This window comes from Stenella coeruleoalba, assembly GCF_951394435.1.
Source record: "Stenella coeruleoalba genome assembly, chromosome: 9".
Lineage (NCBI taxonomy): Eukaryota > Metazoa > Chordata > Mammalia > Artiodactyla > Delphinidae > Stenella > Stenella coeruleoalba.
The window spans coordinates 25,503,023-25,517,700 of NC_137155.1; the positions used below are offsets into that span (position 1 = coordinate 25,503,023).

Below are 14,678 nucleotides of genomic sequence, written 5' to 3' on the forward strand. Positions count from 1 at the left end.
GCCTCAACTTTGGGATGACTCATTGTCTATTCAGGTATTCCACAGATGCCGGGTACATCAAGTTGACCGTGGAGATTTAACCCGCTGCTCCTGAGGCTGCGTGGAGAAATTTCCCTTTTGCTTCTCTGTTCACACAGCTCCTGGTGTTCTGCTTTGGATTTGGCCCCGTCTCTGCATGTAGGTCTCCCTCTGTTCTTTTGGGAAGTCTGAGGTCTTCTGCCAGCATTCAGTAGGTGTTCTGTAGGAGTTGTTCCACATGTAGATGTATTTTTGATGTATCTGTGGGGAGGAAGGTGATCTCCATGTCTTACTCCTCTGGCATCTTGAAGGTCCTCTCCAATGTCTTATTTATTTAAAAAAAAAGTCTTTATTTTTGAAGGACAGTTTTGCTGGATACAGAATTCTTGTGGACCATCTTTTTCCTTTAGTACACTGATTATGTCATCTCCCTACCTTCTGGGCTCCATGGTTTCTGATTGGCAATTAGTTGTTTATCTTATAGAGGATCCCTTGGATATGATGAGCCACTTCTCTTGCTTCTTTCAAGATTCTGTCTGTGGATTTTGATAGTATGGTTAAGAAGAGACCTGGTATAATTTTTTTCTGTTTATCCTGATTGGATTTTGTTGAGCTTCTTGGCTGTGCAGATTTTTTCCAACAAATGTGAGAAATCTTTTGCCATTATTTCTTCAGAAATGTTTTCTGCCCTTGCCTCTTTCTCTCCTCTTGGAATTGCCTCTCTGTGTATGTTCGTATACTTTATGATATCCTAGGTTTCTAAGGCATTGTTCCCTTTCGTTCATTCTTTTTTCTTTCTGTACCTTAAACTAAACAAACTCAATTGACCTGTCTTCATGATTGCTAATTGTGTCTTCTGACTAAATATATTGTTTATCTCATTATTAAGACAGTAGATGCTAAGACCTCACCACAAGGAGATTTTTTTTCCTTTCATTTTATTTCACCTGTATGAGGCGATAGATGCTAACTAAAGCTTTATTTTATAATTTTAAAACACCCATTTGAAAATATGCATATGAATAATAATATATCAAGTCAGTTAATGAACATTTAATGTATTGAAAAATACACATCCTATAAAAGACTAACTGATTAGTCCTTGAACACTGGTTTCACAAATACATTTTGAAAAGTAAACTAATTCTTTAAATCTTCCACAAATAATTCCTGAAATGATTTTACTGTCTACCTGATTGGTCATAGCACAAGTGCTTTCCAGAATTGAAATACTGATGTGTTCTCATCCAGTCAGGTTTTGTTACCATCATGGCTCTCCTAAAACCCTTTAAGGCCTAATTACAAATTTTTAATTCCACCTTACTTACTAATTGGAAATAAATAAATATGACATGTAGATAAAACTAAGGAAAAGATATTTAGCTCCTTAAATTAGAGACCAGAAGACACTGTCACTATTTTTTAAACCACAGGGCAATATTTACAATACTAAGAATATAGTGCTTCTTTACTTACCCTCGCCCTGGAAGAAGGTACACTTTAACAAAGGGGTCTGAGTAACCATTGTTGTCTCGAGCGACAAGGTTTCTTGCTTGGAGAATATGTATTATGAGATTTCCAAGATCATAGTTGATTTGAAGCTTAAAGGGACAGAAAATATTCCATGAACATTATGTTTTTTTGTATAAAAAACATATAATAATTATTCAGTATTTTACAGTATTTAAAAAAAGTTCTCATAAGAAGCATCAACTGCTACTTTCATTTTATTTGAAACTGAACAGACCAGTTAATGTCTAATTTAATTGGGAACTCCCAGGCACACATTAATTACTAGTAAATGTGCTGTTCATTCTTTCTACGGTGAAAGTTCTGGCCTGTCAAAAATTCATTTAGGATAATCACACAGTGAATGCTAGTTCCATTTTTAAACTAAATTTGTACTCTTAGGAAAATCAGAAATGTTAACATTCATAAATACAATTGGCAGAATTTTGAAAATAGATTAACTAATTGATGGATTTATTAGAAAATATCTTTTGCATTTCATCAAGTAATTAGCAGTGGGTGGAAACATTATTTAAAGACAAAGATGTTAGTACTGAATTGTAAGAATATTTAAGAATGTGTAGATTTTATCCCTTCCGATATTACATTAGCTGATAAACCTATAGCTATTCTTTCTGTGCGTGCTTTCTTAATAGTGATGCTAAGAAAATGAAATATTGTTCTTTAATTTTAGAAGCTGAAGAGAAAAGAAGAGGCACTGTCTCATAGATGCTTAATGGCTGTTGTAAAACTGTCACTGAATAGTAAAAGACTTACAATTCAAATTAATATTTGAGAAGCCTGCATGATTCAAAATAATCAAATTAACTAATTTTTCACCATTAAAAATGAAAGATTCTTTTGGCATCATTTAGAATAAGACAATTCTGTTTGTTGCTCTTTCTGTTTATCAAATAACAGAAGGGAAGGGATCTATATTTTGAAAAAGAAAATCCATAAATAAAAAATGAATGTATTTTTTATAATCATACAAAACAGATATGCTATGTTTATGTTGAAAATGGAATAATTTAGATGAGATAATCTTCATGTTAATGATTAAAATAATTTCCTAATTTCAGCATAATCTTGATCTGGTTATGTTTTGTGGCAGAAAACAAATCTTTGCTTTCCTCAGTACAGAAAGGCCCAGAGTCTCTCTGACTATCATGGAAGCAATATGAAACATGAAACAAAGGGCTGTGAAGGAAGAGGAGAAATGAAAAGTTTAGAACTGCAGTAACTGTGCTCTAATGGAGTACTGAAATAGAAGAATTATTCTGCAATTAATTTCACTGAGGTTTAGAATGGCTTCCAAATCTTTAAGGAGAAATTCTTTTCAATTTTCTCCTTTCTCTGCTAGCCTGAAAGTCCACTTTTAACTGGTAAGGCAGTAAAATCATTTCTTATTGAAACTGAGATTTGCAGGCTACCCTAAGAGAGTGCTTTCCAAAATGTACTCTGTAAATTTGGTGCCTTAGAGAACACTTAGAGTTGCTTGGAGGTTACATCTGAGAGAGAATGAGATGCCCCCAGTAACCCTCAACCAGAGCTACGCCATGCTGGTAATTCATTGTTTGGGTGTTTACATAAGGTTTCATTTGGAATAAGGTTTTGCTAAAAGACAAAAGATAAAATGTAAAAAATTGAAATCACTGTCATAAGAAAATATCCCCCCCCCAAAAAAAGGAAAAGAAAAGAAAATAACCTGGGTGTGAAGACGGAAAATTATTAGAGTAAATTTCCACTATAGAATTAAATATAACGACTGAAGGGAAAGGAAAATAAAATAAGGACAAATAAAAACAACAAGCCAAAAAGAAACAGCACATATTGGCCCATGAGCAAGAAGTTTAAAAAAATGAGCAGAGAGAAGGAGATATTATGAATGAGAACACATAGCATTTTCTGTGCTGCATGTGAAATGAAGAAAGATCAGGTCTGTTTTTCTAGAAGTGGGAAATAGCAGCGATACAGCAAGATCAAGAGCACACAGGTGATCCCGACTCCATCCTGCTGGGTCCTTCTTACTAAGGTGCCCACGTTCTGCACTCTTTCTCCATTTCCACTCTCATACTGCGCTTCTGCTTCAATCAGAGTGTACCTAGATAACACTTAATTGATTTCTTTGTCTTTGTGTCCTACCCTTCATAATACTTTCTAGAGGCCAAGGCTCTATGAATTTTCTATCACATATTGCTTTGAATTAGCCTCTCCCTCACTCGAAAATATTTATTTCCTGATCACTCTATTATGTCATGGCTAACATCCCTTGGCTTCTGTTCAAGGTTCTCTTAATTTAGTCTCAACTTACCTCTACAGGAACATTTTCCTGCAGCAAAGCAGATCTGTTCCTTTCACTACCCTCTGGCAGAAGAATGTTCCCTTGTACCATTTCTTCCAGGAAAACACTCCCCCTTTCTCTATGCTTACCCTCAAATTAGTTCAAATCTGTTACACTTTGTGAAAATGTACTGTAGATGCAACTAAGACTCACTGTTCTCTTTCCCTTATCTGAAATGTACTATCTTCAAATAGTTATTATTTGGTATTGTGTTAACTCTTTCCACATGACATTTCTTATCTACACTAAATTACTTTTTGGTACCATCTAAAGTACAGTTTTTCTAACATTTTTGAATTTGCCCATGTACAATGCAATATAAACACAGAAACACACATACAAAACTAAAAAAGATAGTGATTTACACTATTTTCTTCTATTTTCCTGGTCAAAATACTCTCAATTGATTTGATAAATTACAGATTGGTTATGACCCCCAATATGAAAAACACTGCTCTAAAAGAACTGCTGAGCAATTATTTGACAATTATTGATCAGAGGAAGAAAAGAGGACAGCATTAGACGCATGAAACTCTTAAAGAGAAACCTTCAAATTTCCCGGAGAATCTGTCATGTTTGAAACACTTTCAACATGTATGAAGTAACCGAGGCATAATACATTTATACTGTTATCAGGCAGACTTTGAAGTATAGTATTCCACAGATATCGTTAGATTTAATAAAACATGTATTTGTGTTAAAATACTTTTCTGTAAAATTGTATTTTTTCATTATACATCTACATATGTTATAAAACAGGAAAGGTTCTAACAATGCTTACAATTTCAATAGACCAGTGGGAAAAAGAGCCACAAAAGATGGTATAGCAATGATCTTTTAAAAACTTTCATACCTGAATTTCCCCCGTAATTGGATGAGAGACAACCTTTGTTGCATCAGTAGGCTGCAATATCAAAACACAGATTAATGGATAAACCTTTCATAGGATTTACCATTTCAACTTCCTTCTGAATTAATTTCTGTTGGTCAGAGCACACCCTGCCTGGAGAACACATTTCATCCATTTGGCTGCTCCAGATTAGGGTGTCTACTTACACTTCTCAACACATGTTTAAGCTTATAAATACATAAATCCCTTTTTCATTTTGTGAAGCCTGTTTTGAGGCTATAATTTTATACCTGCAGTAATCTACGTTCAATTACCTAAGAAATGGAACAACTTTGGTTGAAAGTATTCAATTTAAATATGAACAGATTTTAAATATCTATAAGAGAATGAAAATGGTACTGTTTTCATTCAACTGCCTAGGAGCCCAGAAGTTATAAAAGTCCATCCGTATATTCCTTTGTTGGGTTCTCAGCCTATTCTAGAGTGGAACACCCAGGCAATCACTTCTTAGTATTTCATACTCCTTTAATTAAAATTCCATCCCAGTCTATATAAGTTCTCATCTCCTTAATAATTTCCTTATGTCAGTAAAGCCTTAAAAACCGTTAGGACTGTGATCTGGTAAAGTGATTCATTCTGCTGATTAAGTGACTAATTGCTGAATTGTTACATTTCAATAGAATGTACAAATCTGTACCGAAAAAGAGATGCTGTTCCTGACTAGATCTATAATAGAATTTCAGGCAACGTGGCATCACTATAGGGAAATATTTACTAAAATGGAGGCAAGCTTGCTACCCTACAAATAAGGTCCTGTCTCCCTATATATACATAATATTGGTTTTATTTTCATAATTAACGAGAAAAGGAGAAATTCATAATACTTAGGTGTATATACTTCTTCTGCTACCTTTTCTTTTATAAATTTATGCTAGAAATGAGAGCAATCAAAGAAGACAGCTATATTCCAGGTCTTGTTCTGTGAAATAAGAATAAAAATAATGTAATCATTGGTAAAGTTATGGAGTAAGGGTTAAATTTTCTAAGCCATATATCCTTTATTAGTTCAGCTCTTTTATAAGAAACTATGCTCTGGCTGCAAAGGATAAACTGCTAGGTAATGAACCATTATATTTACTTAATAATTATTTTACTGTTTAAATTTTAAGAGAAAGAAACTGAATCTAGAAAAGGGACCACACAACTTCCTCAAACTATTTCTATCTCAATTAAAGAAGGGGAGTTTCCTAAAACCAGATATCCTTGCATCTCAGTTAGGAACGTTGGGGAATAACTAGAGATAAAAAGTCAAAAATAAGACCAGAAAAAAAAAAAAGAATAATGATAATGTATTTTGTTTTGATTTATTTTTGACAGTTGTAACTCATTTGACATATGATTGTGCAAACATAGCTAGATTCAACACAGAGAATAAATGTATGGACCATCTTTAAATGTTCTGGGGTATGGCAGTGAACTCATAAGAGCACAGAAGGATGTTGTAATATCTGTTGTACAGTGGGCAAACTACCAGCTCCAGATAATTACAGTTTAAGATTAGAGACAAGTATTTCTTTTCGATAATGTCATACCTTTGTGAGGCTGGTTTGTGATGACTGTGGTGATAAAAAAAAATGTACTGCAAGAAAATCAGTGAGATCAGTGTGGAACAGGAAATGAGAATGTCAGTGTCCAAACCAATTCCACCATTTGAGTAGCTGTGCAGTGCCCATCAGGCACATACCCCACTGATACCTAATTTGAATTATTAACAATGAAATAAATATATTATTTTTATTTCATTTTATGGGTATTATTTTTTCCAATGGTTACTAAGACGTTAGGGTATAAATACTAGTTAAATTGTTAGGACCTAACTACATAATAAATTAAATTGTTTTATGTATTTCTTTGGGCATAAGGGCATCATGAAAAAATTACTGAGATGTTGTGTGCCATGATAGAAAAGTTTGGGAAAGCAAGAACCTATTTCATTAGAACACTTAAAACTAGTAAGCACTTAGCTCAATTATTTATTTATACCATGACTTGGAAGAAATTATTCAGATTTTAAAGATAAAATGAAAAAAGTCTGATTAGATTTCAGACATAAAAGACCTTGAGGCAGTAAACTAAAAATTTTGAAGACAAAAATTCATATTGAATTAGTAAGCAAAATAATAAAAAGTCTTATATACATAACATTTAACTTAAACATATATCTAAATAGATTCATATTTTACTTACATTTACTCAGAAGTAATCACTTAAACTAGAGTATTAATAGATTAATAATTACTTATGAATAATCATTCAAAATGTTTAATAGATGGTGCTCTAAATATCTAAATGTATAATTATGCTATGATTTAAATTTTTAGTTTTAATACGTTCTATTACATTAATGTTTTATTATTTAATATATAGTTAGCCTCATACCTAGTAAAAACAAAAGGATGTTAAAACTATAATTTTCTAAATTAACTGAAGAACATATGCTATATTTTTAAATATTATATTACCTGACTCAGGAACATGTGAGTTTTAGACAACTGCTTGATATTTCTCTAATCTCTCAATATCAATTTTCTTAACATTGCAGAATTTAGAGAACAAACAAAAGTATTGCTTTTTATGCATACTACACGTTGACTGGCCAAGAAATATCGTTAAATTCATTCATTCATTCAGCAAAAATGTTTTAAGAAATTCAGTACCAGCTAAATGTTGATGATAACCCCCCCAAAAGATGAATAGGTGGTAGTACCTTTCTTCAAGAGTGTTAACAACTATTGACTATACATTTCTATATATATATAAAATCTCAAAAATAACCAGATTTGATTATTATTACTACTAATAAGAGTTAAAAAGGAATATACCAACGCTGTCCAGTAGAATATAATGTGAGCCACACAGGTTATTTGAAATATTCTAGTAGTAACATTAAAAATATAAAAATAAATGGGTGAAATGAATTTTTACTGACATATTTTATTTGACCCAAATCATTGAAAATATTATCATTTCACGATGAAATCAATATAAAAGTTGTAATGAGCTATTTTACATTCTTTTTTTATACTAAGTCTTTGAAATTTGCTGTGTAATTCACTTTTACAGCATATCTCAATTAGGACTAGCCACATTTCAAGAGCTCAGCTGTCACATGTGGCTAGCAGCTACTGTCAGGGACAGCGCAGCTCTATAACTCTTTATCTTAGCAAAACTTCTATAAAAACTACATAGGCCACATTCCTGGCACAGAAAAGAATGACCACATATCATAAAACCTGCTCATATTATTTCCTTGATGTTTGTCCTACAATACCTGTTTTCATCTTCTACTCATTACCAAAAAAGTTAACATATTACAAAACAATTACATTTTGTACCCCCATAATATTACAGAGACTCACAGGTGCCACTGACGTTTTAATTTAATTTTAATTTATTCTGTTACGGTCTATGCAAGCTACTCTACCATGCACTTAGGGAGCTAGAAGAAGCAAGAAATGGTTCTTGGTTCTCAATGAGTTTGCAGCCCATTTGGGAGGATAAAATAAGGAGACAAGTAATTATAATCAAGATACAAATTGTCTTAGGAGGTACATAAAGCATCTGGCACTTTGGATGGAGGGAAGGAGGAAGGAAGGATAACTTCTGACTTAAGGAAGGATTAGAATACGGAAAGACGTTGTGGAGGAAGGCTTCCTGTTATTTTATTTTCACTTATCACTGGCTCTTTATTTTCCACAGATTGTAAAAGCCATACATGGCATGTAATGTCTTCCAGTTTACAATCATCTAGGCTTCTCCTCTATTTCTTACCCCTATATCTTTTGTACACCTATGTCCTAAGCAGACAATTTTCTGTTTCTGAGATTTTCTTCATGCTGCATTCTCTTCTTTGGATGTTGGTTCCTTTCTCCCCTTTACCAAACCAGTTCATTAGCTAAATGCCAGCTTTTCTAACCCCACTCTCCTAAGAGTGCTCCGTGTACTTCTTAATGACCACCAACATTACAGCTTTACTAAATTTGTTTATATATCCTCTTCATCTATATGTAGATCAGCACTTTTCAAATTACAAGGGGCACCACACTCACTTGGAGAACTTATTAAAACCCAGGTTGCTTGGTCCCATCCCTGGGGTCTCTGATTCAGAACGCCTAGGGTGGGATCAAGAGTCTGCATTTTTAACAAGTTCCTAGATGATGCTGGTGCTGTTAGACTGGGAGCACGCTTTAAGAACCACTCATCTACGTAGTATACAGGGAAGGATTTTACCCCTCCTTGTATCTTGGGTACCAATTATGACCCGTGACACTGAGGTGGCATCCAAAAACGTCTGTGGAAAGTAGGAATGAGTTTAAAACCCTAATAAATAGAGTACTTATTAGCAAGGCTATTGTAAAGATCTGACAACATTAAGCTTATGGTGATAATCTTCTAAGGAAAACCATTGACCAGGCTCTCTTAGAATGAGCAGGACAGGGTCTTAGACAGAGGTAGAGAAGCTGACATTCCTGGGAGCAGGGCTTCATTTTTGACAGGACAGTGATCCAATCAGAACATGGTGTCACAGATCAGATAGTTGTAGGGTAGTTTAAGAGGAAGGAAAAGAGACTGGTGAGTGGAGTGACCAGCAGTGAGTGCAATACTGTTGGCCAAAAAAATAATGCTTAGCTAAAGAAGTTGGCAAGTTCAGAGAACATAAAAAATTATTAAAGACTTATTAAAAAAGTAAAATTCACAGGATTAAGATTCAGTGAATGAAGATAAAAGAAGAGGCAAATGTCGTACGTTTGTACTTAATTTTCTGGGAGGATGGTGATGTCAAATGCTGAAATAAAAAATATCTGGATGACAGACTTATAGAACTACAATGTGCTTGGTGTGAAAACTTTGCTAGCCAAGTCTGTCATGTCTTTAGTTCTACTGTGTGGAGATACTGAGAAAGGAATCAGAAATGGTATCAGTGTGTAACTCCAGAGACAGGGTGCCTCCACGAGGTAATTCTTCAAAATTAACACATGTGGTAAAATACAGTTGTGTTAAAATTTATTTTGAAATTGAGTCGATCCTTGAACTTATTCCTCACAAAACCTTACTATACTTAGTTTGAAACAAGTCATTTTATGATGCAATGCTTAAGATCATCCTACCATTCTTTTTTGCTTCTGAATAAAAGGGTTTTTTTAGTGACATCTGCTGTGTTTTTACACTTAGTAGAAAAAACTTTATTTTCTGAAGTCTAGTCAACTTATCCAACCACAGCCTGTCCTTCCTATATATCTCAACATATAAAGAAAAAATCTTATTTGTGGTTAAACAAACAAACAAAAAACCTTTTTAAATGTATTTATCAACCATGAAGAGAGTTTCTCTATTAATAATCAAATCTATGGGGGAAAATCACAAATTGTCTATATTATCATCTGATTTTATAAAGTTAAAAAATTAATTCATGTTTTCTTTTAATTCCCCAGTAACTCCAAAATAATAATGTTAGAAACGTTTGTTCTAAATGAAGAGCTGCATCAAGAGAAAATTTATTACTACGGAATTCGGGATAAATTTCAAAATGGCAATACTATATTACTGGCTTTCCTTCTTTCTTGTTGTCCTAAATTATCATCATTTCTTTGTCCGTTTTACCTTCTACTTAAGTTACAAAATCTATTGTAATGTATATCTTGTGTTTCCAAAAAGATACAAAGATATATTTGATATACAGAGGCTCAGATTTGTGTAACAACAACAAAGAAAAAGACCATGAAGCATTAGAGACATTTTTCAAGTTCCCCATAATAATAACTGCTACAATATTTTAAGAGATGTAGAAATACATCATTCTGATACATCCTGATCAGTTATAAACTCAGAAATGGAAACATTTTTTGTTTGTTTCAGTAGATCATTAGGAAAGGAGAAATCACATGAAAAACACCTTAGGAAATAATATTGTATTTCCTATCTCCTAGTCTGAATAAGGAGCTAGAAAATAAGTAACTTGGAGGTTGCATTGGACACTTCTCACCTTGCTGCTGCTGTGTTTCTTTTTGCTCACTGAGGGTGACCCTGGTTGCCCAGGGCTGGGAACAGAACTGGATCCTGCTGATGTAGGACCTGAATGAACGTGAGATCCTTTTTCAACGACGGACGACAGAACCAGTGGTGACTGCTGTAGCGAGACCTTCTGGAGCTCTGCAGCCAACTGCTTAGGATCAACCCCTGGGGATTTTGCTTTATCCACTGCAACAAAATGAAATGGCTTCACACAGTCTCAGTTTCATAGGTACTTAATACCATGGAACTTATCTGAGTTCTAGATAACAAAGTCATCTAGAACTTATAAAAGTTTTACAGTTACTTATAAAACAAGCTAAATTAAAAAAATACATGCAATTGTACCTTTATGAATCTATTTTTAAAGAAGTCTGGAGGGTTCAGAGAAAAGTGAAAGAATACTAAATTACAAAGGAAAATGGAGGTTCCTATTATATCTTCAGAAAAATGTTTTTAAATGTTTTATATAGAGAATTCTATGCATGATAAAATATTGTTTTACTCACTGGCATTTAATTTGCATGACTGGCTGTTTTTCCTTCTTGAAATCTTATATATCTATTTCTCTAAGCGAGAAATTTCAAAGAACATATTTACATTTACAGATGTATGAAAATTTCTATAGGCCTTGGCCTGTTCTGTTCAGTGCAGTGACCCAGCCTCTTAGAAATGCTGACTACAACATAGGAAGTGCCCAATAAATATTTGTTGAACAAAGCTATAGTGAAACTTTTAGTCTTATAAGTGATTTAAATGTATAGACTGTATTTGTTATCTAAGAGATAAATCTACCTCATCATGTAGTTATGAAATTATATGTTGAATTTTATTTATCATAAAAGGCAATCAAAAGGTTTAGGAGTAAGTGTTCCAAAATCAACTGCTAAAAAAGAACCAGTATCATCTAAAAATTATATAGGACCCCAAACAAATGGCTCCATGGATTACTTTCATACAGTGAATTTAATTTTAAAGAATTAAAAATATAAACTCTCACAGTAAGAATTTCATATGAATTTCTTTAATGGGTCTAACATGTAAATATGTGTCTTCCTAGAACGCTAAAAGTGTAGTTACAATGCTTTTGATTTTCTTTATGATTACATAAATATATAAACATGTCTATAAATTTATTTTTGCCTATATCTATGTATATGTCTATGTCTTCATCTACAGCTACATCTGCCTCTACAATTACTCCTCCATTTAAATCTACATCTTTACCCACAGTTGGAAGCAGACTGCTTTCACTTACCAGCTTTTGGTGGTTCATGAAGTTCTAGGTGCTGGGGATTTTCAGAATCTGATAGCATACTGAGGTCCCTAAAAATTAAAACAAAACAAAAAAAATTAAGAAAGCAACTGAGGAAGTCTGAGACAAAAGGCCTTTTTTCCCAACTATGCTGAATATATTTTTTCAGTAGGTAAATGAGAAGTGGTTAATGATATAAAGCAATTTCAAAGCATGCTCACCCTTCTAACCAAATCTATATTTGCAATGCTGTTAAAAGTCAGCTGATAAAAATGATTATTTAAGGTGAAATCTTTATGGATTAAATATAAGTTCATTTTGAAATACTGTACACATCCATGAAATCTAAATGGGTTTAGGCTTTCATTTAAATGACGCATGTTTCAATAAAAGCATGAAAGGGGACATAATCAGAAACAAAATTAGCTGGATTCTTTCTATGCTTTAGACTTTGATTCTGAACACAAGAAATCTATAAAACTTGTATTCACTTCATGTTCTAATTACAGGAAATCTTGCTGACTGGCAAAGGTTCCACCTTAACAATTTTAAATTAAAAGAGACATGAATAGCCAAAAAATGGAAACAAAAAGATGGGGAAAAACTCACAGTCTTACACATATTTCTGCTTCCCCACTTTGCTGACTAATGATACTCTGCACTTCTTCATATGTTTTGGAAGTTAAAGGAATTCCATTCCATTCCAATACTTGCATGCCTACAAAGACAAATTCAAGTATAAAATAAAAAAGGTGTGCTGTCTCATCTGGGTCCACAAGGCACAGAAGACATTGCTTTGCATGTAAAAACCAACTCAGCACACCATTTCAGAGAACATCAGTTCAAAGTTCTCTGGAACATTAATATCAAAATCATATGAAGTTTGATTTCATCAACTTACCTGAACATATAAAATATGTCAAACAGAACATGCAAAACGTTGCTCTTGAAAATCTATTAAATAGTATCAAACACATGCATTTTGTTCACACTGCTTTAAAGAAAACATTCTTGACTGTATACTGCTTAAACCAATTTTGTGTGGGAAAAAAATAATTGCAACCACCAATATAATTTTTCCACGGGCAACGAGCAACTAGAAGAGTGTAAACTTCCATTCTATTGCAGAATAAGAGTGGTAGAAAAAAGTCATTAGGATTTTGTTGCGAAGCTCCCTTTAAGAAATTGTTACAGCTTCAACTTTGCTCAGATAAAAAAGATTCCCATGGTGTGTGTTTTTCTTTGCTGCATGCAAGACAGTCCTGAGTAGAAGCAGCAGAAATGTTATACAGAGGGCAGCGTCATGGGTGTGTGTGTGGCCTGTGCAATAGTATGCCCTGTGCTCAGAAGGGCCCCATGTTTGGTTTAATGCTTTGCTACTGCCATCTTGAAATTCTTAACACTGTTTGAACAAAGAGTCCTATATTTTTATTTTGCACTGGGTCCCATAAATTATGTTGCTGGACTGATTACAGAGCATTTCATGTTTCCTCTCTTCCTAGAAAGGTAATTTTCATACAAAAAAGTAGTAACATAATTAGTATTTCAATATTTTACATTTAGTATTTTTGTCCATTTTATATGAGCTGTCAAATAATTTTGGGAACGTATTTGGCACAAATCACATGGTCCTAATATGTAGCTATGTGGGCTAGATATAAATTCGATGAAGCCATCCAGAGTTATAGTGCCCAGATATTTGTGAATGCTACCAGCTTTACCTGAGAAAAAAATACCTGTATGCCATGACTAGGTTATAATTTAAATAAAAAGAAATACTTGTTGAACAATTAGGTTTTCAATGAGCTTCACAGATGCCAATGTGAAATTCCCTATTACTCACTATTGGCTTCCATGGGAAATTCTCAACATGGCATGACTGGGTCTTTAAAAGTTTTAATGATTTTGATATACATTGGAAAGCATATTACCAGTTGCAAACAAGTAAGGGAAGTTCTTTTACTATTGGGAAATGGCAAAAGAAGTCCATAAAAATGCCCACAATAACACAAACAAGAATGACTTTTCTATAACTTACTCCAAGAAAACTTTATCTTCAGATGGGCCTTAGGTTTATTTCAACAATCCCAGGCTGTTGTACACATAAAATGAGAAAATTACATAAAAGACAGTGATAATACCACTAAAGAAAAATTTAGAGCTGAAAGAGGAAAAGCACACTGAAAAACACACTTTTTCTTAGTCACAAGAAAGAGTACATTTATGAACAGATGATTCTGAATTGAAACAAATTAATAGTGCTATAATTCAGAAATTGCATTGTCACTTTTCTGCAGGAGCAAATTCTATGAAAGGAAATAGCTGCATAATCTTCATGCTTCTTCTGTTGAATTTACCTGTCCATTTTTCACATCTTAAAGGGGCAAATTTATAAAACATATTTATCCAGTGAAATGAATAAATGCTTCTAGTTGTAAACAGGAAAACTATTTAGACACATTAATAAAACCGATGAAAAATACAGATAACTAGGATCTTAACCTAGATATATACCTGAGATCATGAACTACATGATTTACTCTGTCCTAAGATATACCAGCTGAACTTCTTTTCCCCTTACTGAGTTTCCCACTAGCACTGGGGCAGTACTGCAGTTCAAAAGATTTTGCCGG

The 14,678-nt window shown here is 33.5% G+C and overlaps 1 protein-coding gene across 1 annotated transcript in view; it reads right to left on the minus strand.

Moving 5' to 3' along the window:
• Nucleotides 1-14,678, minus strand: part of PCLO (piccolo presynaptic cytomatrix protein) — a 365,126-nt gene that overhangs the window by 75,036 nt on the left and 275,412 nt on the right. Inside the window, exons 11-15 of the mRNA XM_079932524.1 lie at nt 12,655-12,763; nt 12,049-12,116; nt 10,765-10,979; nt 4,725-4,775; nt 1,495-1,619 (exon numbers count right to left, since the gene is read on the minus strand). Coding sequence (XP_079788650.1) covers nt 1,495-1,619; nt 4,725-4,775; nt 10,765-10,979; nt 12,049-12,116; nt 12,655-12,763 — 568 coding nt within the window. The remainder of the gene's footprint in view (nt 1-1,494; nt 1,620-4,724; nt 4,776-10,764; nt 10,980-12,048; nt 12,117-12,654; nt 12,764-14,678) is intronic.